Source organism: Hemicordylus capensis, chromosome 5 (assembly GCF_027244095.1).
Source record: "Hemicordylus capensis ecotype Gifberg chromosome 5, rHemCap1.1.pri, whole genome shotgun sequence".
NCBI lineage: Eukaryota > Metazoa > Chordata > Lepidosauria > Squamata > Cordylidae > Hemicordylus > Hemicordylus capensis.
In genome coordinates this window covers 13,755,791-13,778,750 of record NC_069661.1, presented here as the reverse complement: position 1 = coordinate 13,778,750, position 22,960 = coordinate 13,755,791, and the positions used below count along the sequence as shown (strand labels likewise).

At 48.3% G+C, this 22,960-nt stretch overlaps 2 protein-coding genes across 12 annotated transcripts in view; one reads left to right on the top strand and one right to left on the bottom strand.

Moving 5' to 3' along the window:
• The window catches only part of CCDC158 (coiled-coil domain containing 158), an 89,873-nt gene extending 74,139 nt beyond the window's left edge, over window positions 1-15,734 (top strand). For 9 of the 11 annotated variants that reach the window (XM_053255414.1, XM_053255412.1, XM_053255411.1 and 6 more), the window contains 3 exons: window positions 1,490-1,572; window positions 11,286-11,443; window positions 15,474-15,734. In XM_053255414.1, the coding sequence (XP_053111389.1) occupies window positions 1,490-1,566 (77 nt within the window). In that variant the 3' untranslated portion in view covers window positions 1,567-1,572; window positions 11,286-11,443; window positions 15,474-15,734. The remainder of the gene's footprint in view (window positions 1-1,489; window positions 1,573-11,285; window positions 11,444-15,473) is intronic. The other 2 variants (XM_053255409.1, XM_053255410.1) reach the window with 2 other exon arrangements.
• Window positions 15,735-16,210: 476 nt separating this feature from the next.
• STBD1 (starch binding domain 1) lies at window positions 16,211-22,520 on the bottom strand. The gene is made up of 2 exons (XM_053255431.1): window positions 21,872-22,520; window positions 16,211-17,406 (listed from the first exon to the last, which is right to left on the bottom strand). Exons 1-2 carry the CDS (start codon window positions 22,149-22,151, stop codon window positions 16,634-16,636), a joined length of 1,053 nt encoding a protein of 350 aa, XP_053111406.1. The 5' UTR covers window positions 22,152-22,520; the 3' UTR covers window positions 16,211-16,633.
• Between the last annotated feature and the right edge of the window lie 440 nt (window positions 22,521-22,960).

Below are 22,960 nucleotides of genomic sequence, written 5' to 3'. Positions count from 1 at the left end.
ACAAGAACAGCTGTCCACTTGTGGACTTATGGTCTGTTCTGTCTTCGGCCCAGTCTGAATCCATGTATCCCACTAGTCTGGGATTGCTGTTTGCTGGAATCTCCAACACGTAGTGTGCAGTACCCTTTAGGTATATTCCCAGAGAGAGAGAGAACCCCCTTCAGATTTTTCTGTCCTGCTGCTCTAGAAACACACGCTTGAGCTTAGCACTTCATCGGCTTTCCGGCAGGAGAATTTTATCTTGCCTTCTTATCTCTTTTCCTTTCTTCCTTTCTCATGTCCTTCCTCTCTCTGTTGTTTTGAATGCATGTGTCCCACCTTTCATAAATGCAGAGGAGGCTCCTCATTTGGGGCAGAGGGGGTGTTGCCCCCCTCCTCCTTGCCAGCCCCTCATTCTCTCACCAAACATGCCATCTCTTCCTCTCTGTCTTTCCCTCTGTGTCTGTGTGTCTGTCTCTCTTGCTTGAATGATGCTTTTGTATTTTCTCTGCTTACAAATAGATGGACCTGGCTCTTGGTCTCTCCCCCCCCCTAAATTCCTTTCTAAAGCCATTTCCTTCCTCTTAGGGTATTCAGTGGGATCCATTGCCCCCAAATGAAGTAATTACCATATTATTTAGTCACTACCCAAATTGCACATTTAGTGCCTCGGCACCAGTCAGGATGTACCTTTCTTTTCTTTCCCCCCACTTAAGATGGGCAGGCTAGCCCCTAACCAATCAGAAGTCAGAATAGCTTACAGGCACCTATTTTGTCCAGTAGCCAGTAAGAAAGGCCAGCCCAGTCATCTGATTTCCAGAGACCTTCTAGGCAGGCTGAGCAGACTCTCTTGAGATGTGTATGCCAAATGGGAGTACTCGGTCTGCAAGCAAGTGGAGTTCAGAACAGGTAGTAGCCCTGGCTACCTTTCTCCAGCCTCCCATTTTCCAGAGGGAAGCCAGTCCTTTACTCCTCATGCAGCTACCTGTTCAAGCCCTGAGGAGGCATTGGATTTCTCCAGCATTTGCTGGGAGGTGGTTTTTTTTAATTTATTATTATTTTTTAATGCCTCTAGCAAATCTTGGCAAAATACAGAGATCTAGACAATGAGGGGGGGAAGTAGGGGATATGGTGAGCTGGCACTTCTTTGGATAGTCCTTAGCCCCTGCTATGATTACTCCTGGCTCCCTCCTCTGTGCTCCCCTCTCCCCCAGCCCCAAGAAGCAGCCACCATCTTCAGTTTCACCATCTGACTTTTCAGCAGTTAGACTTTTCAGAAGCTTGAGAAGTATAGAATGCCAAAAGGCAGTCTTGAATAACTAGTTGTTTGGGGACTGCAACTCCCATCATCCCCAGCCACAATGATCAAAGGCTGGGGATAATGAGAGTTGTAATCCAAAAATAAGAAGTTACCTAGGACTGAGGGGTGTGGGAAGGTTACTCCACACTCCAGCTCACGTTTCTTTCCCTTCTTGCAAGGGATTAACACTTTTCTCAATGCTGCTTTCAGCAATGTCTACAATGATCAGATGCCAGGAAAAGAAGATTGAGCAAGCAAAGGAAAAGGAGAAGAAACTGTCCAAATGAAACGTGGTATGGTTCTAAATCACTCAAATGTATCTAGATTGCATGCTGTTGGATGGAATGTTAAAAGCCTAGTGTTCCAGTAAATAAAAGTTGACATAGTTTTGTAATCCATCTCTTGAAACAGAAAGAGCAGATCTGGCAGACAGAAGCTGCCAGTTGCTTAGTCTCGGTTTCTCATTGTCATGAACTCGGAAGAGCCAGATTCACTGACAAACCAGAAAAATTTTTGCAGATCAACCACAAGCAAATTCTAACAGAGATTTCATGTCACGTTGCCATGCATTTTATATCATGTATTGTTTTAAGAGGATTTATCTTATAGTAAGTGACTATTCCATATTAATACCACAACTAATTTAGCATCAATCTCCTATGCATGTAATGGCCTGATCCTGTGGACAAAAGTGCAAGATGCAAAATAGAGCAGGGAGCAAGGACGTTTCCATCTTTGCAGTTGTGTCATTTCAGGAAATTGGGATAAAATGGCTACATAGTGGGCCCCAGGGCATGGTCTGAGGGCATGTGATATAGCCACTTTGCTGATGCTAAGCAGGCCTAGATCTGGTCAGTACCTGGAGGGGTGACCTCCTGGAAACTTCACATATGAAGTTGAATTCCATGATGAAAGAAGGGCAGGATATAAATGCAATAGATAACTACACTGCACAATCTTGCACAAGTCAGATATGGCACTGGAGTGTCAGGACAGCAATACCAAGCAAGAATCTGATCCACAGCATATATTAGCAGCACTGCTACATGACTGCGGATAACGATCTGCTTCTACATGGACCAACCAGCCAGCTCAGCACTTTGTATTTCACTCGGAAACATAGCAGCCAGTGCATATAAAACTGGTGTTATATGGTCCCTTTGTGTTATCCCAGAAACCAATCTGGCTGCCACATTCTGTACGTAGTTTCTGGACTACGTACAAAGGCAGCCCCACGTGGAGCACATTACAGTTGTCAAGTCTGGAGGTTCCCACCATATGTACCACTGTTTTAAGATCATTCATCTCTAGAAATGGACATAGCTGACGTATCAGCCGAAGCTGATAAAAAGCGCTCCTTGCCACCCCCTCAATCTGAGAAACCAGGTAGAGTTTTTAGTCCAGGAGCACTCCCAAGCTACGTACCTGATCTTTCAGCAGGGTGTGTGTGTGTGAGAGAGACTCCATCCAGAACAGGCAGATCTAAATCATCTCTTGGGTCCCGACCCCCCACAGCCAGTACTTCCTTCTTATTTGGATTCAATTTCAGTTTGTTATCCCTCATCCAGCCTATTGCTGCCTCCAAGCAAGCATTTAGGGAAGATATGCAATTTCCTGATGAGGTCAACATGGAGAAGTAATTCTCGGTTGCTGCAGTCAAGGCCATCTTGATGGGTTATCCCCCTCATGTGCTCCAGGGCAGGACTATGATAATTAGCTGTAAGATAGAAGCCTCTAGAGCCTGAGGGGGATGACCCCGCCCAGTTCTTACAGTCCTGCATTGCTCCAGGCAGACTTTCTTCCTTCTCCTCATTATCTACTTATATTTTCTGCTATTTTTTGCCTTGTTCTTCACCTCTCCTGTTAACCTTTTCAATCCACTTCTACCCTTCTGTGCCTCTCTCTCTCTCTCTCTCTCTCTCTCTATATATATATATATATATATATTCCCCCCCTGCATTTATGCCTTCCCTTATTCCGTCACCCCCCCTTATACTGTATGGAGCATGCAGGAACAGTTATTAACGTCTGTGTCCCCACTGGGAGGGCAGGGGGTAATTTCCCCTGCAACTCAGGAGCCCCTGGAGCTCTGTTGCCGACTGGATCCACCTCGGCTGCTTCAGAGCTGCCCAGCGCGACGAAGGGTACCACCACCCGCGAGCCTCCTCTCTCCCTCGTCAACACTGCCCTCGCCAGCCACCTTAAGAGCTGCCTGGCGCAGTACAGAGCTCTGCCGCCTCAAGTTCCCTGCCCTCGGGCCGAGTAACTTGGAGTTCTGCGGCAAGGACTGGAAGCCAGGAGTTCCCTCAGGGGCTTGGCAGTTGATCTCCCCATTGTGGAGCTGCAGCCTGCTCGCGAACCCGCCCCCAGCTCAGGCGGAGTTAAAGGCTTTAACGGAGAAGGCTACAATGGCAGCGCCACGTTCTTCCAAGCAGCAGCTTCTCCAAAATGGTGGGCGCGACAAAAAGGGCGCAAAAATTCCTAGCGGCCCTCAGGAATCGCAGAAGCGGCACACTGTTGATCCCAAGAGTGATAGTCAAGGACAACCAGAGGAATTGGTGAGCTCTTTCCAAGGGAAGGGTGGTCCAAGTGCGGGGCCCTCCAATCTGGCCACTAGCTTGCCTAAAGCAGTTCCCCTGGAATGGCAGGCATGGTTTAAGAACACTATTGTTGAGACAGTACTCCAACTTAAACCCCCTAAGAAAGATAAAAAGTCCAAAAAGCGTAAGCAAGTGTCATCCTCCTTGGGGGAGTCCTCATCTACTGATTCCTCCCTCCCGCTTCCCTCAAAAAAGTAAAAAGGAAGAAGAAACATACCAAAAGGTCACATACTAAGATGGTAAAGGATCTGAAACATTATGATAAAGAGGATCGCTCCTCTGAATTATCAGGCCCTGAATCTGGGAACCCCACTCCTTTGAACGTTAGATCCACTGGTCATGAAAAGCTAAAAACCCCTATCCCTGAACTTGAAGGCAACATAGAAGGGGACCAAGTGGGCAAGGGCAAGGACAACCAGGACCCTGATGTCCTTCCAGACAAGAAGGGGAGGAGTGGTCGGGGGGAGAGGAACTTGAATCCACCAACATCTCACAGCATTTATTCATCCCTGAGGATTGTAATCCTTTAATGACCAAGGTGATAACAATCATAGGTCTACAGGCTAAGATAGCACCTGAATCTACTCAAATGGCTAAAGGGGATTTGGCCTTTCCTGGGGCCAAACCTAGCAGCATCCCATTTCTACTCCTTTCAGCAGGAGTCTTCTGATCTCCTAAAGACCCCCAAATACTGACGCCCCGGTGGCCCAGTTGATTTCCGGGTCCCTGCTACTCAGGGATGGAGAAGCTTCTTTAAAAGATCCATCAGATAAGAAGGTGGAGATTGCCCTAAGAAGAGTCCATGACAACTCATCACTAGCAACCCACTCTTCGGCAGCAGCTTCAATGGTGGCCAGAGCTAATTTGCTATGATTTGATGACTTGCTCAGTGAGACTCCTAGTGACCCGGTACATCTGCCCCAGCAACTTTTAAAGCTTCAGAAGGCCCAGGCCTTTGTGGCGGACGCCACATTGGACTCCATCAGATTTTCCTCCAGGGCGTCAGCTGCCATGGTGGTGGGCAGGAGACACCTCTGGCTAAAAAGCTGGCAGGTGGATTCTGTGTCTAGGACCAACTTAACTGCAGTTCCATACAATGGCACAAAACTATTGGGTGATACAGCACTTGAGGTGCTCGTGGGGTCTAAGGACAAGAGGAAAACCATGCCCTCAGCTCCCTGCAAGTCGGAAAAACTAAACTATAAAAGGCTCTTCCAGCCCTTTCGTTCCTTTCAGGCCCCCTACAGGGGTCATGACAGGGACTTCAGACCACTGCAAGGGGCATGGAATCAACAGTGCTTCCAGCAAGGAGCATGGGGAACAACAGACAGGCTTTCACCCAGACAAAAACTTCCAAGCAACAATGACTCAGATCTATCAATCCTGGGGGGTTGCTTGTCAGGCTTCTTCCATGCTTGGGAGCAATCCACGACAGACAGCTGGGTTTTAAGCCTAATTCAAAAGGGTTACAGAATAGAATTGAATGCCCCTCCCACACACACACAAATTCCTTCCCACTCCACGCTCCAACTCTACTTTCAAGCACTTAGGACAAAAAAAGGCGATTCAACATCTCATGGATATAGGAGCAGTGGAGCATGTTCCTCACGGCCAGGAAGGGAGGGGCATTTATTCTATTCTCTTTACCATCTCCAAAAAGAACAGTTCCAAAAGAGCAGTGTTGGACTTATAGTACCTAAACAAGTGGGTACGCCACAAAAGTTTCCAGATGGAGTCACTGCGGTCACTAGTGGAATCCCTACACCACAGGGACTTCCTGATGTCAGTAGACTTAAAGGAGGCCTACCTCCACATTCCGATACATCCCAGCAGCCGGGTCTTTCTAATATTGAAATATGTGGGAGTGGACTACCAATATATGGCTCTCCCATATATTGTTGTCCGCTCCGAGAGTCTTCACAAAGGTCCTGGCCCCTCTGATGGCCCACCTCCGCCTTCAGGGGATCAGGATATTCGCCTACTTGGACGATCTTCTGATCCAATCAAAGAGAAGGTCTGGACAAAGTCAGATCACACTGTGAACCCTATGTGAGCACGGTTTCTTAGTAAATCTCAAGAAGAGCCAGCTCTATCCGTCCCACAGGATCCAACATCTGGGAGTCGTTATAGACACTGAACAAGATCGGCTCTTCCTCCCACAGGACAGTTTACGGGCACTACACTCAGAAGTCATTCTGGCCTACACGTCACTGGCGGTGCAGCTCTTGACATTAGCGAGACTTCTCGGTCTGATGGTGGCAACACTGGAAGCAGTGACCTGGGCAAGGTTTCACCTCAGGGAATTCCAGTGGTTCCTTCTTTCATATCAGTCAGCCATTGCCACAAAACGACATCTCCTCCTAACTCTGCCAACTCAGATGCGCCACTCACTTCCCTGGTGGCTCTCACCAAGGAACCTGTTGGAAGGGAAGAGATTCCTGGACCTTCCAAGGATTATTGTAACAACCGATGCCAACAACAGAGGCTAGGGTGCACACTACCAACATCATTCGGCTCAGGGGAAGTGGTTGAAAATGGAAAAGAAACACTCCTTCAACTGGGTGGAGCTGCAGGCCATCTGCCTGGCACTCAGCAAATTCCAACAGATCTTGAGGGGCAAAACGTTCTGGTAAAGAACAACAACACAACAGCAAAAGCCCATGTGAACAGGCAGGGGGGAACGAGATCCCGATCGTTACACAAGGAGGCAACCCTACTGATGACATGGGGAGAATCTCACCTGGCCTTTCTAGTGGCACATCACGTAAAGGGAGCTTTGAACTGTCTGGACGATTGGCTCAGCAGGGAGGACCTGTTTCCAGGAGGGTGGTCTTTAAATGAAGACGTTTTCCATCAGTTATCTCGCAGGTGGGAGATATCAGTAATCGACCTCTTTACCACACCCCAGAACACAAAACTGCCATGGTTTCTGTCCAGGTTTCCATGCAGGATGGTGGAAGACACAGACGCTATGCTGGCTGCATGGCCACCAGGGGTATTATATGCTTTTCCACCGACCCCGTTACTGTCATCAGGGTCCTGCGCATCAGGGTCCTGATGCGCCTCTGGGTCAGCCGTATCAGGGTCCTGCGGGCATCAGGGTCCTGCGGGCAGAGGTCATTCTAGTAGTTCCCTTCTGGCCAAGGAGACCCTGGTTCACAGAGCTACATCTGAACATGTCAGAGCCGTGGTTTCTTCCGATCATTCCAGACCTACTGACACAGGGACCAGTGAAACATTCCAACCCGGCCTGGTTACAGCTAGCCGCATGGAGACTGAGCGGCAGGTCCTGAGGAACCAAGGCGTCCCTGATAATGTCTCCAACACAATTCTCACTTCCCGTAGAGCTTCAGCAAACAGGGTCTACCAATGTACCTGGAGGGCATTCTTACGTTGGTCAGTACATCACAGTGTCCCCAGAAGGCAAACTACAATCCACCATCTCCTACTATTTCTACAGGAGGGTCTTGATAAGGGGTTAAGACCTAACACGCTAAAAAGGCAGGCAGCTTCACTAGTGGGCCTTATCCCCGGCATCTCTAGAAGGTTAGATCGTTCGCATCCCCTTCTTAGACATTTCCTGAGAGGAACGACATTGTTATCTCCACCGACGTCACACCGTTTTCCGTCTTGGAGTCTACATACCATGTTGAGAGCTCTTCAGTACGCCCCATTTGAGCCCATAAAGTCAATTCCATTAAGATTGCTGTCCCTCAAACTGACATTCCTAATTGCTGTCACTTCGGCTAGGTGTGTGTCAGAACTGAGAGCCCTATCTGTACACAAGGCCTACTGCATATTTACAATGGAGAGTTTGTCTGATACTGGACCCCTTCGTCCAGACCAAGGTGTCATCATAGTTCCATCAGTCACAAGACGTGTACTTGCCTTCCTTTTGCCCTCACCCAAAATATCTTCAAGAAAAACTTTGGCACAAACTGGATATGAAATGCTGCCTTAAAACTTATATCAACAGATCAGCATCCTTTCGTAAGAACGACTCCCTGTTCATGTCTTTCCTACCAGGATCGATGGGCGAGGCAGTGTCTTCTCAAACTATTGCTAGATGGATAAGGGCATGTATCGCTCTGGTGTATGAGACACAAAATGTTCGGCCTCCATCAAATGTAACAGCTCATTCTACGAGGGTGGCAGCTATTTTGGCTGCGTTCTCGACCAATGTGCCAGTCCAGGAAATCTGTAAGGCTGTGACCTGGAAAAACCCATCAACTTTCACACATCATTATAAGATGGACATTTACACCTCTGCACAGGCGGTCTTTGGTAGACAGTTGCTTCAGGGGGTGCTTCCCCAGGAGTAGTTAAGAGCACTCCCTCCCTGGCAACGTACAGGCTTTGGTATGTCCCATTGAGATGGCCTTGGCTGCAGCAACCGAGAATAGAGCATTGGTTCACTTACCATGAAGGCTTCTTCCGGTTGCTGGAGTCAAGGCCATCTTGGCCCACCCGGCCGGTTGCTTCTTGATTTTCTCCTGGGGGATCTTCCCTTATTGCTGGTTCATCCCTCATTGCAGGGGATGTGTTGTTGGTTTGCTGTCACATCTTACTTTTCATTCTGTTTGTATTCATATTTTTCATTGTTACTTGTTCTAACTGTTTGAATCATATGGCAGTCTTTCTTTGCTAACTTGGCCTGTAAGAACTGGGCGGGGTCATCCCCCTCAGTCTCTAGAGGCTTCTATCTTACAGCTAATTATCATAGTCCTGCCCTGGAGCACATGAGGGGGGTTAACCCATCGAGATGGCCTTGACTCTAGCAACCAGAAGAAGCCTTCACGGTAAGTGAACCAATGTTCCAATCTGGGTGTCATCAGCATATTGATAACACCCAGCACCAAACCTTCTGATGATCTCTCCTAGCGGTTTCATGTAGATGTTAAAGAGCATTGGAGACAGTATGGAGCTTTGTGGAACTCCAGTTCTCACTTTGCAGAGCAACAGTCTCCAATCAAAACCATCTGGAATCTGCCAGAGAGGTAGGAGTGGAACCACTTAAAACAGTGCCACCCAATCCCACCTTTCTGAGGCAGCCCAGAAGGATACCATGGTCGATGGTATTGAAAACTGCAGAGATCCAAGAGGATCAGCAGAGATCCAAGAGGATCAATTAGATGCCTTTCTCTTCGGTAAAGGTGAGCAGGTACCTGTTGGCTGTAGAGCTGGTTTAGGATGTCCTGCCTCAAGGGAGGCAAGACATCGTATTGTAGAACTGCGAAAAGTGCAGAAGAAGGCAACCAAAATGATCAGGGGCCTGGAGTACCTTCCTTATGAGGCTAGGCTACAGCATCTGGGGCTCTTTACCTTGGAAAAGAGGCGACTAAGGGGAGACATGGTTGAAGTGTATAAAATTATGCATGGAGAGGAGAGGGTAGACAGAGAAATTTCTCCCCCTCTCTCACAACACTAGAACCAGGGGTCACCCCATGAAACGGAAGGTTGGGAAATTTAGGACCAACAAGCAGAAGTACTTTTTCACACAGCGCATAATTAATCTATGGAATTCCTTGCCATGGGATGTGGTGATGGCCACCAGCTTGGATGGCTCTAAAAGGGGCTTAGACAGATTCATGGAGGACAGGTTTATCAATGACTACTAGTCTGATGGCTATGGGGCATCACCAGCCTTAGAGGCACGATGCCTCTCAATACCAGTTGCAGGGGAGCAACAGCAGGAGAGAGGGCATGCACATACCTCTTGCCTGTGGGCTCCCCAGCGGCATCTGTTGGGCCACTGTGTGGAACAGGATGCTGGACTAGATGGGCCTTGGGCCTGATCCAGCCGGGCTGTTCTTATGTTCTTAGGTGTTTGGACCAGGTGATCCAAAGAGTGCTTTGCAACTTAATTTTGTGTTCTGCTCATTTCAACTCTGCCTGCCTCATCATCCCACAAGCCACTAAACTGCATCCTTTCCCTCCCCCTTGTGTGATTACACCACCTCAGGATAGGCTTCTGTGGACAATACTTATTTGGACTTTGGTCCTTCATATAGCAGCATAGCCCTTTCATTGCCTGCAGGCCTCACCAAAAGCAAATAATGTTTTCAAAAGAGAGAAAAGAAGAACTGGCACACTGGATACAAGCACAGGCATGATTTTAAATTTCTGGTCCATTTCCAGGTCACCGAAGCAGTGCTCCCACTAATGTGAACTTTTGATTTACCTATGTAAACTACAGTAGCCAAATTCTTCCACATACAAGGACACTTGGGGTCATTTCTTGCCACTCCCTCAGCTGTTTTAACCTGAGCAGAAACAACTCCAGTTCCAGAATGACTGGGGCGTCAAACAGCACATTGCATTTAGCACTGATAGGCTTAACTGTTCTTTTTAAAAGTTGTAGCCAGATCAGGACCAAAGTCCTCCTAGCCTCCCACTGTGGTCCTTATCCCCAGGAGGTGAGCTGATCTGGCTGCTTATCTTCAAAAAGAAAGGCAAAGCTCAGCAGCGTTGACGATGGGCTTAACGTAATGCATCATTTAGTCCTGAAAATGCTAATATGGAAAGTAGGCGGCACTGACTACTTTTCCACTTTGATGAAGAATCCAAAGCACTGCAAGAATTAGCATATTTCGATTAAAAATGAGTTATAGGTCTCTCACAACCAGATTATACCACAAGTAAGAATGTTAATTTTATTAGTGTACTTTTTCACTGGTAAATGGCTGTCCTGGGCTTGCTTGTGTCTCCGTCCCTACATATACATCAACCAATAATTTGCTTATGCTTGATCTGCATTGCACTACACACTACCTGGAACCTCAGACAGATTTGAGTCGGTCATTTACCTAAATCACCCATGCAGAAGTCCTTATGTTGAAGGTCTTCCATAGTGTAAAAATAAGTCTGTAATATGTCAGGCACGCCAAGCATTCATGCATATATATATTTAGCCGTCAGAATTACCTCCTAGCTGTCATGTAGGTGTGTTTTCAAGAGGCTATAATGTTACTGTAACACCCCCACCACGTAATGCTGCCCCATGGATCAGCTAACAGCTTTAGGAACACAGAAATAACATTTATAAAGTACTAGAATAGTAAAACATAAAACCAACACTTAAAAATAAACCATATACCCAGTCCCTAAATGTTTGTCCCAATGGAAAAGTCTGGGGAGGTAGAACAGACCAAAGGGTCTGTTCTGGCTCTCTGTTTCCCTAAATAGCCATCCGACTGTCCCTGGGAAAGCTCACAAGGCATGGTGGAAGTAAATATCTGTCACCTGCTTGTCTTCAGCCTCTGGTAATGAGATGTATACAGACCCCACATAGGGAACGTTGTCTTCTATTCCTTGTATAGAAAGGTCCAGGGTTGGATCTTGTAGACTTGGAAACTGGAATGGTTGCATGGGAGAATGAGATTTTTTTCATATCAATTTGGGTATAGATTCAGAGCAGATTGAGCTGGACGGCTGCAGCTTTGTAACACACAACTCCCTTCATCTGTCTAGTGGGATATTACAAACGTGGCAGCTTCAGTAATCAAGCTTCTTCCAGAGACTACCAGCAAGGACAGGCAAGTGCGATTTAAGTATCCTAACAGAGGTGTGTACAAAACTCTTAACATAACACCCCACATTGGCTATTTAGAATGATCAAATAGCACCCTCTTAGGCAGGATATGAACTCAACTGTCAAGGATCAGTCTGAAGCTTTAACTACCCTTTATTTAGCTGGTGTAGATGTGGATTCTTTTCAACAGGTTCACCTCTCTCTGTTTAGAGGGCAAACCATGAATTCAGCTACATCAAGATTATGGTGCAACCCTACTGGATTAAAGAGCAATGACCCGGTAGCAAGGCAGAAGTTTTCTTTCAAGCTACCATATAGGTCCTTGACCTCACTGTTTACTGTAGTGATTCTCAGGATTACATCATTCATTAGTTGGGCAAGAATCCAGAAATGAGGAATATCCTCTGATATCACTACTGTTAATGCACACGCAGCCTTGATGCTCCTTTTGGTAGATTGCTGCACAAACCTAATACGTGAGAACAAAGGACAGTCCCACAGTACTTTTTCAAGCCATGTTCAAAAATAATTCCCATTGGCCATGACTGCAGTCGGATCACAGAGTTACTAGAGCCATGAATGTAGGCTATGAGTGGGATCAGGTCTACTCTAGCAACAAACAACACTGCATAGTAGATTTTGAACTGTGTTCCACAGCATCCTTGGTTTCCTTCATAAGGTCAGTGGCTGACATCCTAGTGGCTGACATCCTAACATTACCAACGCTTAAAAAAGTATTGTGCAGGGGAAAGACAGGTTTCTGCCAGTTTTCCCTTCCATCTGTGCCTCCTAGAAATAGTCCCTGAGAGTTCTAAAGCCCTTAGGGACACATGTTCACAAGGCACAGAGGGCTGCAGAAGGGATTGGGGGGAATAGGCTAAAAATCACTCCTCCCCTGTTGCATGTGCAAAATGTTATTTGGTGTGTGCAACATTAATCTGGATGTCAGCCACTAACAGCAAACTCTCCCTAAAGGCGAATTCTCTGCTACTGCCAATTTATTTCCACAGTGTATTGCTACAAGGGCGAGCGATTTTTATCTAAGATGTGATTTTTTGTTTGGGCTCAGTGAGACCCAACAGACTTGGCCAGTGATTATAATATCTTAATAGCGCTTCTGAGTGTTCAAAGTGCTTTTATACAGTATTATCTTGTCATTCCTTGGAGGTAGATCAGCATTATGATCCCATTATTGCAGACTGGAGAAGGAAAAACTTGCATAAGGCCACCTTTCATATAGATGGTGTTAAACCAGGGATTTTCTGATTTGTACCTCAGTATCTTAGAGGACGAGTATAGTATAGTGGCTATGTCACACCCACTGTAAACTGAAGAAGCACTCTACCTGCAATGTGCAAGAGTTCCATGCATATTGTCTTCAGCAAGGAATCAGTGTGGCAAAGGGTTGGCACACTGTGGCTAGGGATGATGGGAGTTGTAGTCCTAGTCAAATAGATACTACCAAGGGTGAAAATGGAGGATGCATATGTGCTGTGGTCAATGGATGTGCTGCTAGAGCGACTCCAGTCTGAAAAAACAGGTGCCACGTGGATTTGTCTTTATCCTCCAGGACCAACCCCACAGCAAATTACTTGCTAAACACTACTTAGTAAATTTAGATTATGCTCCCAACCAGTGTCGGTGTAAGAATGAACTCTTCCCAAGCAGACACTGAGCTATTCTAGTGAAGGGTAAGTGGCTTTAAGTGGTGGACATCTGAATCAGCTAAATAATGCTGGTAATCCTCTCAGACAGGTCTCGAACATACCCTTAAATCCATTTGCAAACTCAAAAGCCTCCATTAAGACTGTTCTAACCTTTGCAACGCATTGGTTAATAACCCAAAGAACCCATTTCTATATATATTTAAAAATATTTAAACAGTCCTTAAAGGGGGCTGTAGACTGTCTAGGAACGCTGGGGGTGCAGGGTTCTCCTGGAAGAGCCAACAGTTTCCCCATTGGTTTCTGGGGCTTAAACCAATCTTTTGGTGTCATTTTAGGACCATAACTAGCTTCAACTCTTACAGTAACTAGGAAGCTTAGTTACTAAAAAGGTGTAAGGGACACTTTTTAAATGGAATATTATGAGAGCTGGTCTTGTGGTAGCAAGAATTACTTGTCCCCTTAGCTAAGCAGGGTCCACCCTAGTTGCATATGAATGGGAGACTTGATGTGTGAGCACTGTAAGATATTCCCCTCAAGGGATGGATCTGCTCTGGGAAGAGCAGAAGGTTCCAGGTTCCCTCCCTGGCGGCATCTCCAAGACAGGGCTAAGAGAGATTCCTGCCTGCAACCTTGGAGAAGCCACTGCCAGTCTGTGTAGACCATCCTGAGCTAGATAGACCAATGGTCTGACTCAGTATATGGCAGCTTCCTATGTTCCAAGGAACCAAGGTAGTTTATATTTCTGTATTGAATATCAAAAGCCAATGAAGTAAACTTTTGAATTATACCATCTAAGCTGGCTTGTGGTCAAAACTAATTTTGACGTTTTCACCTGACCACTCTCTCATATCCCCTGAGCCATTTTGAATATTTCAGGGTCAAACCTACAGCACGTTTTGTGGCTGCCACTCAACTGCTACAGTATCTATTAACCATCCATTAATGGATGGAGAGCAGGCCTATAACAGATGCAGGCCTATAATACCCAAGGGATCTGTAGCTCAGTGGTAAAGCACTGCTTTGCATGCAGAAAATCCCAGGTTCAGTTCCTGGTGGAGTTTCCACATGGGGTGGGAAAAGATCCCCATCTGAAACTCCAGAAAGCTGCTGCCGGTTGGTGTAGACAGTACTGACCTAGATGGGCCAGTTCCCTGACACAGTAGTTCTGTATGGTCATATGCCCTGTACCCAAATCAGAACTTTAACCATCTGCTCTGGCTGGCAGTGACTCTCCAAAATATCATGCAAAGTCCTACTACCAGAAATGCCTCCCACAGGAAATACCCAGAAATGAGCTAGAGCCTTCTGCATGCTAAGGCTGTGCATGGAACCGGGCGGGGCTCGAGGGGGTGGGGATGCCACTTTAAGGGTGGGGGAGGGTACATTTACCCCTCTCTCCGCTTTCCTCCCGCCAGCACTCATTGACTGTAAAAGCCTTGGGGGTGGCAGCGTACCTCCCTGCCGCCCCTTCCCCCTCTTTGGCCGGAAGTACCGGGTGCGCATGCGCCCGTCTGACGCGCACACATGCGACATGCGCACGCGCACCCGGTACTTCTGGCCACTTCCGGCCAAAGAGGGGGAAGGGGCGGCAGGGTGGTACACTGCCACCCCCAAAGTTTTTACGGGCAATGAGTGCTGGCGGAGGGAAAGCGGGGAGAAAGCGGGGAGAGGGGTAAGTGCAACCTTAAAGTGGCACACACACACACACTGTTCATGTACATCCCTAAAGCATACCCTCTAGTACTACTGAGCAGTCACCCCTGCGCCTGCCACCCAATAACACCTTCAGGAGGTCCGAAACTCCAGATAGGTCATTCATGACCTATTGATCTTCTTCAATAATGTTAATGTTATTGAGTGGGCTGGAGAGACTGGTTCTTCTGCTGAAAAGGTCAGAGGGACAGAAGCCCACAATCCAGTTTTGTTGCCATCTAGATTTCATTTTTGTCTGTCCTACCTTACCTCAGAGGAGCTCTGAGCAAGATTTTTGCCTCCCGACAGCCCTGTGAGGCAGGCTCGGCTGAGAAAGTGCCGTATCTAATACAATTTTATTAGATTCCCAAGACAATTCATTTTCCCTAGTCTGCCTCACAAGGCAGTTGTATGGCTAACACACAGCTCCAGAAGGAATCTGATCTCCGACCTAATTCTTTTAGGATTCCTAACATTTATTTATCAGAGATAAACATTTTGAAGCCCAGTGCCACAGCAAGGAAGGTCCAAGAACATGAGCTGCTATCCAAAATAAAAGGCTAATATTATTGAAGGAACTGTGTACCTTAGTGTGGGATAGGTGCAGTTGTCTTTACAGTTCTCTCTGCTTAATGAGCCCCCAGTTTAGTATCAACACTAATTCTTGAAATTCTAGGCCTAGTAATGATTTACTTCTCTTTCAGTCTGCCATCACTTTTTCTTGAGAGAAGAACACCACGTTTCGTGTGTTTAACCCCCGGAGACCGACTGCTAGAAAGAAGCCGTAAACCTTCCACCTGCAAGTTACACATAACCTTTGGATATGTACCAGCAGATACTGGGTACAGACAGGTTCTCTTTCCTGCTGTTCAGGGCAGCAGCAGTTCCAAGCTTATTTTGAAATCTTCTTCTGCCAGAAGAAAACAAGTACTAAAAATATGTCGAGTGGACACTTTTGAACTTTACCATAGTCAATACAGTTCTGTACTCAACATATGCATGTCCCAAACATGTGCTGGACACCTACTTGGGAGGGACCAGCCACACTAACATCTGCTTCTAGTCACAGGATTATTCCATTTCTGGTTTCCCGCACAAGTGCATTATGGGAATAGAGCCAACAAGGGATTTCCACAAGGAATATAGGAAGCTGCTTATACAGAGTCAGATCATTGGTCCCTCAAGCTTGGTATTATCCCTGCTGACTAGCAATCATTCTCCAGGGTTTCAGATGGGGGGTGGTGGTGTTTCCCTGCCCTACTTGGAGAGGTTAGGGATTGTACGTGGAATACAGGCAAAGCATTTGCCTCTATAATTGAACTGGAGCCTCTTCTCCAAGAATCATGATAGATTAGAAACAGGAAGGGATTTTTAGGGTTTTTTTCCAAATGACTAAGGCCCAAGACAACCCCTACTTTAGCTCTCAAAATATAGACGGGTCACCAGTCTAAAAATCATCTTTATTGCTTCCATCTGCAGTAACAATAAGTTAAGAACATTTTAACAGCCACCATGACAGTGTAGCTGAACTACACTTCTCCCATTCTGTCAGCCAGCATCCACAATCCATGCTCTTGTCTCCATTCATACTGTACAATCTCAAGTGCAAGGTTTAAAGCTTTTTATGCAGGGAGCGGTTTTGAAACACTGCCCACTAAAGGCCCCTAAGTTGTGTGTCACTAGAAAGGCTTTGGTCTGACTTAAGTTCGAAAAGTCTCTTCATATCTTAAAGCCAACACTAGCAGGAGGAGAGAGACTTCAATCTAAGGCAGTTCTGGCAAAGCTTGCAGCCCAGAGAGACACTAAGATATGGCAGTGCAGGGAAGCTCCGACTGGAGACATGGAATAATGCTAGAGCTCCCATTCAATGATATCCCCACCACTTATGGGCCACCCGATCCTCGTGTTCTGTCATGAGGGTTCGGTTGTCACATTCTTCCCACCGTCTGACCTTCCCATTCTCCACGACTATGAACTTCCACTCGACTCTGGTATCAACTGGCAAGACAACAGAGTCTGACCAGAACCCTTCCTTGTCACACCTGAGCGGGACATAGTGGTGCCACTGGCCGAGACATTCGTGGTCACCTGTGATGGCAACCAGCTGGGCTTCTGAATGAGTGATGTAGTGCACGCGGAAAGTCACATGGACAGTCTGAGGCATCGGAGACACCGCTGCAACCCTCTTTGCTTGTTCTAGGTCCTTGCTGGCATCCTCTGCACTGCTCTTTCCTACACCGTCACCCCACGCTGAATGCTCTGGAACCATTTCCCACTCCTCATGGTCAACAGAACTATGCTGCAGTTGCTCTTTGCATCTCTCCTCGTGCTGGACCCAAGGGGCAGCTGTTTCTCCCAAAGTGTCCACGCCACAAGTGTCAGCTTCTTGGCTCTGAGGTGGCTCGGAGGCTGTTGCGGGCTGACAAAATGCTTCGCTGCTTAGATATTCCTTGTAGTTCATTAAGGGGGTTGTTGGCTGCTGGACCACTGGCTCTGCTTCTGGAGACTCTCTGGGAACATCAGGGGCACCATGTTCTCCTGGAGGACCCAACTGGTTCGCCACTGGCTCCTGAGGGCTGGAGACATCCATTGGCTTGATTTCAGACACAAGACATTCAAAATTTCCCTGAAGTGGTTCTAAACAGAAAAAGTATTAGAGTTAGCCAAGAAGAGAACTAGCTCCCAGAATTCAATAGCCATATCTTCATTCATGTTATAGCAAGAACCTTTAAGAACACTGGATTTCTTAACAGGATAGTTTGGCATGATCAATAACACTAGCACACCAACCTGTTTTTTGTTTTTTTTTTGTCTCCTGCAACAACTGGTGACTCCCAGTTCCACTCACTCCCAGGACCACCCAGAGCCCCCCATCAAGCCCCTCCCACCAGGCCTCCAACTGCTTTGGCAATTCCTATCTTAATACAACACAAGTGTAAGTTTAAACTGCTTCTCTAACAGTGTTTAGGGAAGTGCTGGAACCATTCCTCAAACTACCAGGAAGTGGGGGAGGAGAGCTAGTGTTGTGGTAGCATGAATTGTCTCCTTTGCTAAGCAGGGTCCAGCCTGGTTTTCATTTGAATGGGAGACTACATGTTAGGAGGCTGCTCTGGAAAGAGCATGCTTCTGCTTGCATGCAGAAGATTCCAAGTTCCCTCCCTGGCATCTCCCGATAGGGCTGAGAGAGACTCCTGCTTGCAACCTTGGAGATGCCATTGCCAGTCTGTGTAGACAATACTGAACTGGATAGTATAAGGCAGCTTCCTATGTTCTTAAGCATGTTTAGTTGTACTTTAGCAAATGCAGAAAGAGAGGCAAGGAATACCAGTCCCACCATTTGCAAAGCTTTATTCTGATCGGAGAATTTAACTCACTGTAAAAACAGACCTCAAGCTTTATTTGGCTCTAGGAGTGAGCCCCGACATTTAGGAACACAACTGCCCTCTTCTCCATTGGGGGGGGACACACAGACTCATTTGTTCCCAGCAAAGTTCTCAGTGCCTGGTTTGCCCTCATCTTCCCCCCTTCTCCCCTGGTTGCATCCACATGGCTTAGGCAGGCAATGGGCTGATGCTACCTGGAGGAGGAGGGAGCAGCCTGCCACCGCTTTGCTTGCCCACTCTCCCACCATCACTTGGCTGGCTCAGGTGTCACACAAACTTCCAAGCACCATGTTGAACTGGCGCCTGGGAACCCCTTGAGCCTTGCTTTAAAATAGAGCAGAAAAGCTACAGAAGAACCCTTACAGTCATTGACCTTTTACACCCTAATGGGAAAGGCGCTATAGACACACCCATCAGATCACACCAAATAGTGTTTCACTTCACTGCTATACTTAGAAGCCAGACTGTATTCAAAGCCGATGGACTGAAGCAAAGACAGGAAATGAGCTAACTACAGTCACGCAATCCAGGGCAGCAGTGGGCCAACCAGAGATTTCTGTCAACAGCACTTCCTCTCCCCTCAATGCCACAGGCCTTGTCCCATTTTCTTTGGATCTAGGAGAAAGCCCCAAAATTTACAATGCAGCCCTGACATAATTACTGGACTCCATGATGGACACTACAGGGGGAGGGCAAGGGGATTTTCTTTATCCCCTTGTAAAGGGGATGAGAGCTGATGTTGTGGTAGCAAGCATGAATTGTCCTCTTTGATAAGCAGGGTCCACCCTAGTTTTCATTTGAATGGGAAACTACATGTTAGGGGATGGGGCCGCTCTAGGAAGAGCACCTGCCCGCTCACATGCAGAAGTTTCCTCCCTGGCATCTCCAGATAGGGCTGAGAGAGAATGCTGCCTGCAGCCCTGGAGACGCAGCTGCCAGTCAGAGCAGACAATACTGAGCTAAATGGACCAATGGTCTGACTCAGAAGGCATGTTCCTAAGTAACACATTTAGAACAGAAATTGGAGGGGCGGGGGGGACTAAAATATTTTATTAAACAACTTTACCTCCAAATATCCTATTCTAGGCACCACTGTTAAATTTCTCTGTGCTCCGTGGCACCTTGGATTTGAGAAGCCCTACATTAGTAATTCACAAAACTGGCCCCTCTTTACTTTTCATAGCATGCCTTAAGGTGAAAACAGTATCTCACCTAGTGCAAGTGGTATAACCTCAGACCACGAGTGCTGCCAAATGGTAATTTATGGGCAGTGTCATTTGCCTATTTTCTTTTTTTCTCACAATTTGCTTTTAACTCAGTTCCTGAACCATAAATTGTTTATTTTACTGCTCCATCCATTCCCTAGATGTCAGCTTTTACAAAGGTATTCTTGTTCTGCTCTGCCATGAATATGCATAATGACTAAACATGCCATTCCCACATGGAAGCTAAAAATAGGCAAGGGCTCGATTTTAAGTTTGCACTGCCCATAAGAGTATGTCAAGCGAATCAAGAGCCAAGCCCTTTGAAGAGGATTCCCACAAGACCAGCAGAGCTGACGGATGGAATCAGGGCATTGCAAAGGTCACCACCACTAATATACTCCTCATGCCTGCCCTTCTGAAGCTGTGGGAACAACACAGAAAAAGTTGCTTCATAGGCACTATTGGGAAGCCAAGAGATTCCAATTCACTGCTTCAGGCACAGTACTCCGATCATATCTGCTCTTGCTTTTCTATTATGGAAAAACAAGAGGAGGGCGGCCTGTCAGCAGTGCGCCAAGGGCCAGTTTGTATGTACTTGTTTGCTAATCAACCTCACTGGTTTGCAAGTCAACTGATTACTTTCAGTTCAGAGTACTGAGTTGGCATCAGGCAACATGAGAGTGTGGTGCTAGACAGGCAACCCAACTGCGATCATTCATCAGATTGCGCACACAGGGCCATCAAGCCGAGAATATGTATCTGTGAACTAAATGGGAGAAGACTGCATCAGAACTGTTTCTACAGCCCACCTGGCACCAGAACGAAAGCTTCCTTGAAGCCAGCATACGGGGAATGAAAAGAATGAAAGAGCCGCTTACTCCAAAAGGAGAATGAGGGACCCTGGATGGAAATCCAAGCCTGGAGCTGTAGGTCAGAGTCGCAGGAGCATGTATTAACAAATGTATTGCTTCTACTAGGCATGGGGGCAGAGGGAAATGGGTGTCGCTACAGCTGAACCAAAGGGAGGGGCCAAATGTCCCAGGGCCCCTGAGGGAGAGAGAGGGGGCCCACCAGCTGAGGACCACTTGCTCTTTCTTCTTTCCCTCCTGCCTCTTGGGAGAAGGCAGCAGAGAGGTGAGGGAATAGGAGCTCATCTTCACTTTTGTCCCAGGACCCACTCCAATCTTGATATACCCCTGGGTAGGGGGTGTGGAGAGAAAGTGTGATCTGAGAGGTTCTTAGCGTAGATACAAACATACAAAGCTCCCTTTCCCAAGCATGGGTCCCCAGATGTTGGACTACAACCCCCGTCATCCCCAGCTACTGTGGCCAAAGGGATGATGTTGTGGTCTAGCCATATCTGGGGACCCAAGGTTAGGAACCCTGGTCTACACTTGCTAGCAGCGGCTCTTCAGGGTTTCAGCTAGGGATCTTTCCCAATAGTACCTCGAGAAGCTAGGAATGGAACCGGGGATTTTCGGCAGCATGTGATCTACCACCAACCCATGTCCCCTGAAGAAGGGGGTCTGAACACTGTCAAGAAGCAAAGAAGGTTAACAACCAGGTCTCCCCGCCACCCTGCCATTCCTGTTGCATCGGATCATGGATAACTGCAACATGAGATATGCTAAAGATCCCCCAGGGCACATGATTGCCCACATCAAAGCATATCATGCCAGGAGAAAGTACACCTGTTGAATTCCCGCCTGACCCACAACTGTTTTAGGTACAGGGGCTCTGCAAATCTCCAAAGAATGCAGATAAAATATTTACTTAGCACATTGGATTAACGTGGAGAAGATAAATGCAGAAGCCAAAGCAATGTAGGGTAGGGACACACCCACCCCCTGCACATTTGGGGGGGGGCGAGGGAGGTACACTTGTGAGAAAAGAGCCTTCAGGTTACTGGAGTCAGGCGAGGTGGGGGGGATGCGAAGGCGAACCGATCCCCATGTGCGTTTGCAGGGAGCAAAGGGTGAGGAAAACCTGAATAAAGACAGATACATCCTCAATTCAAACACATGCAAAGCAGCAGCGGGGGTGGGTGAACGCGAAGCAAGGCGCAGGCAGCAAGCTGTAGCAGGGAAAGGGGAGAGCGAGCGGTCCTTCGGCAGCACCAGTCCATGTTTTCCTCGGAAGTAGTGGGCTCCGCCACGCCACCACGTTCAGCGGGGCTCGCTCGCTCGCGCTCTAGAAAGTGCGCAGCGCGCGCGCGCACCCCCAACCCGGCTTGCCAACCGCCTCCTGGCGCCTCCCTCCATCCAGGAACCGGCCTGAATCTCCAAGCGACGACGGAGTCGGACAGCAATCCCAGCCATGGCTTGAGATGCGTCATCATTTCGGGGGGGGGGCTCCCCCAGGAATCGCTTCAGCCCGAGAGAGCTGGCCCGGCCGCCATCCCACCCCCGCCCTCGGCTCGCTTTGCGGCGGGCAGGGGAGGATGAAGCTGCTGCTGGGGCTGCCTCGGGGGTCCTCCCCGCCTGGGCGCATCCTCGGGGAGGAGGCGGGCGGTACCTTTGGCTGCGGGGAGCAGCGTCTCCCTCTCCTCCGTCTGCTCCCCCCGCGGAGGGCTCGCCCCGGCCGCCGCCTTCTCCTCCTTGCCATCGCTGCTGCCGTACCAGAGCCAGGCGATGAAGGCGGCCACCAGCGCCACCAGCAAGGCCGGCCACAGCCCCGCCAGAGGCCCCGTGTCGCCACTGCCGCCCGCGCCCAGAGGAGCAGCAGGGAGAGGAGGCGGCGGCGGCGGCTGAGCGGGGGCCTGGGCACCACCGTCGCCCTCCTCGCCCTGGGCCATGGCTGGGCTGGGCACCACCACCACCACCACGCGCTCAGGCAGCAGCGGAGCCCCGCAGCAGAGGCGAGGCGAGACGCAGCAGCAGCAGAGCCCTAGCAAGGGCAGGCCGGCCCCCTTTCGGTGCCTTATATGGGCCCAGCAGCGAGCCAGGCACCTGCCCCGCCATGGGAGGAGGAGCCTCCTGGCCAGCCCCACCACAGCCGCCTCGGGAGAGGCCAGCCGCCCGCCTGCCCAGTCCGGGTTGCTGCGCGCAGCAGGAGTCGAAGCGTCGCCCTGAGACCCGTAACAAGATTTGCGCCGCCTCTCCTTGCGCGCCAGGCGGCGTAGAACGCAAACGTTAACCTGTGGAGAAGACGTTGCTGTTGCTAACTGTTATTACTGCTCTGTTACTATATCGTTGCTCAACACAAGCAAAAGTTCTCAGGGCGGTGTGCCCAGCAAAAGGACTGAGGAGATGGTTCCCTGTCCCAAGGCAGGGGCTAACAATTTGAAAAGTCAACGAAGGGAGTCACCGGCTATAGCCACTGCGAGTGAGGCCGGTCCGGGTTGACTCTTATATGAATAGCGCCTCTTATCTGACACCGGCACCATTTGATGGATGTTTGAAAGTTTTACCCCAGCTGAGCTCTGCTTGCATGGTAGGCAGTTAACAAATCGAATGTGGCAAAAGTACAAATACGAATTCCTAGCATAATTCTAGGTGACATTCAAATTTATGTGAAAGTTTTTCACTGCCTGTTTTCACACAGCCGCCAAACAAAATATTTAAAATTAACAGTTGCCTGCGGGAGGGGGTTGTCCACCCCCAC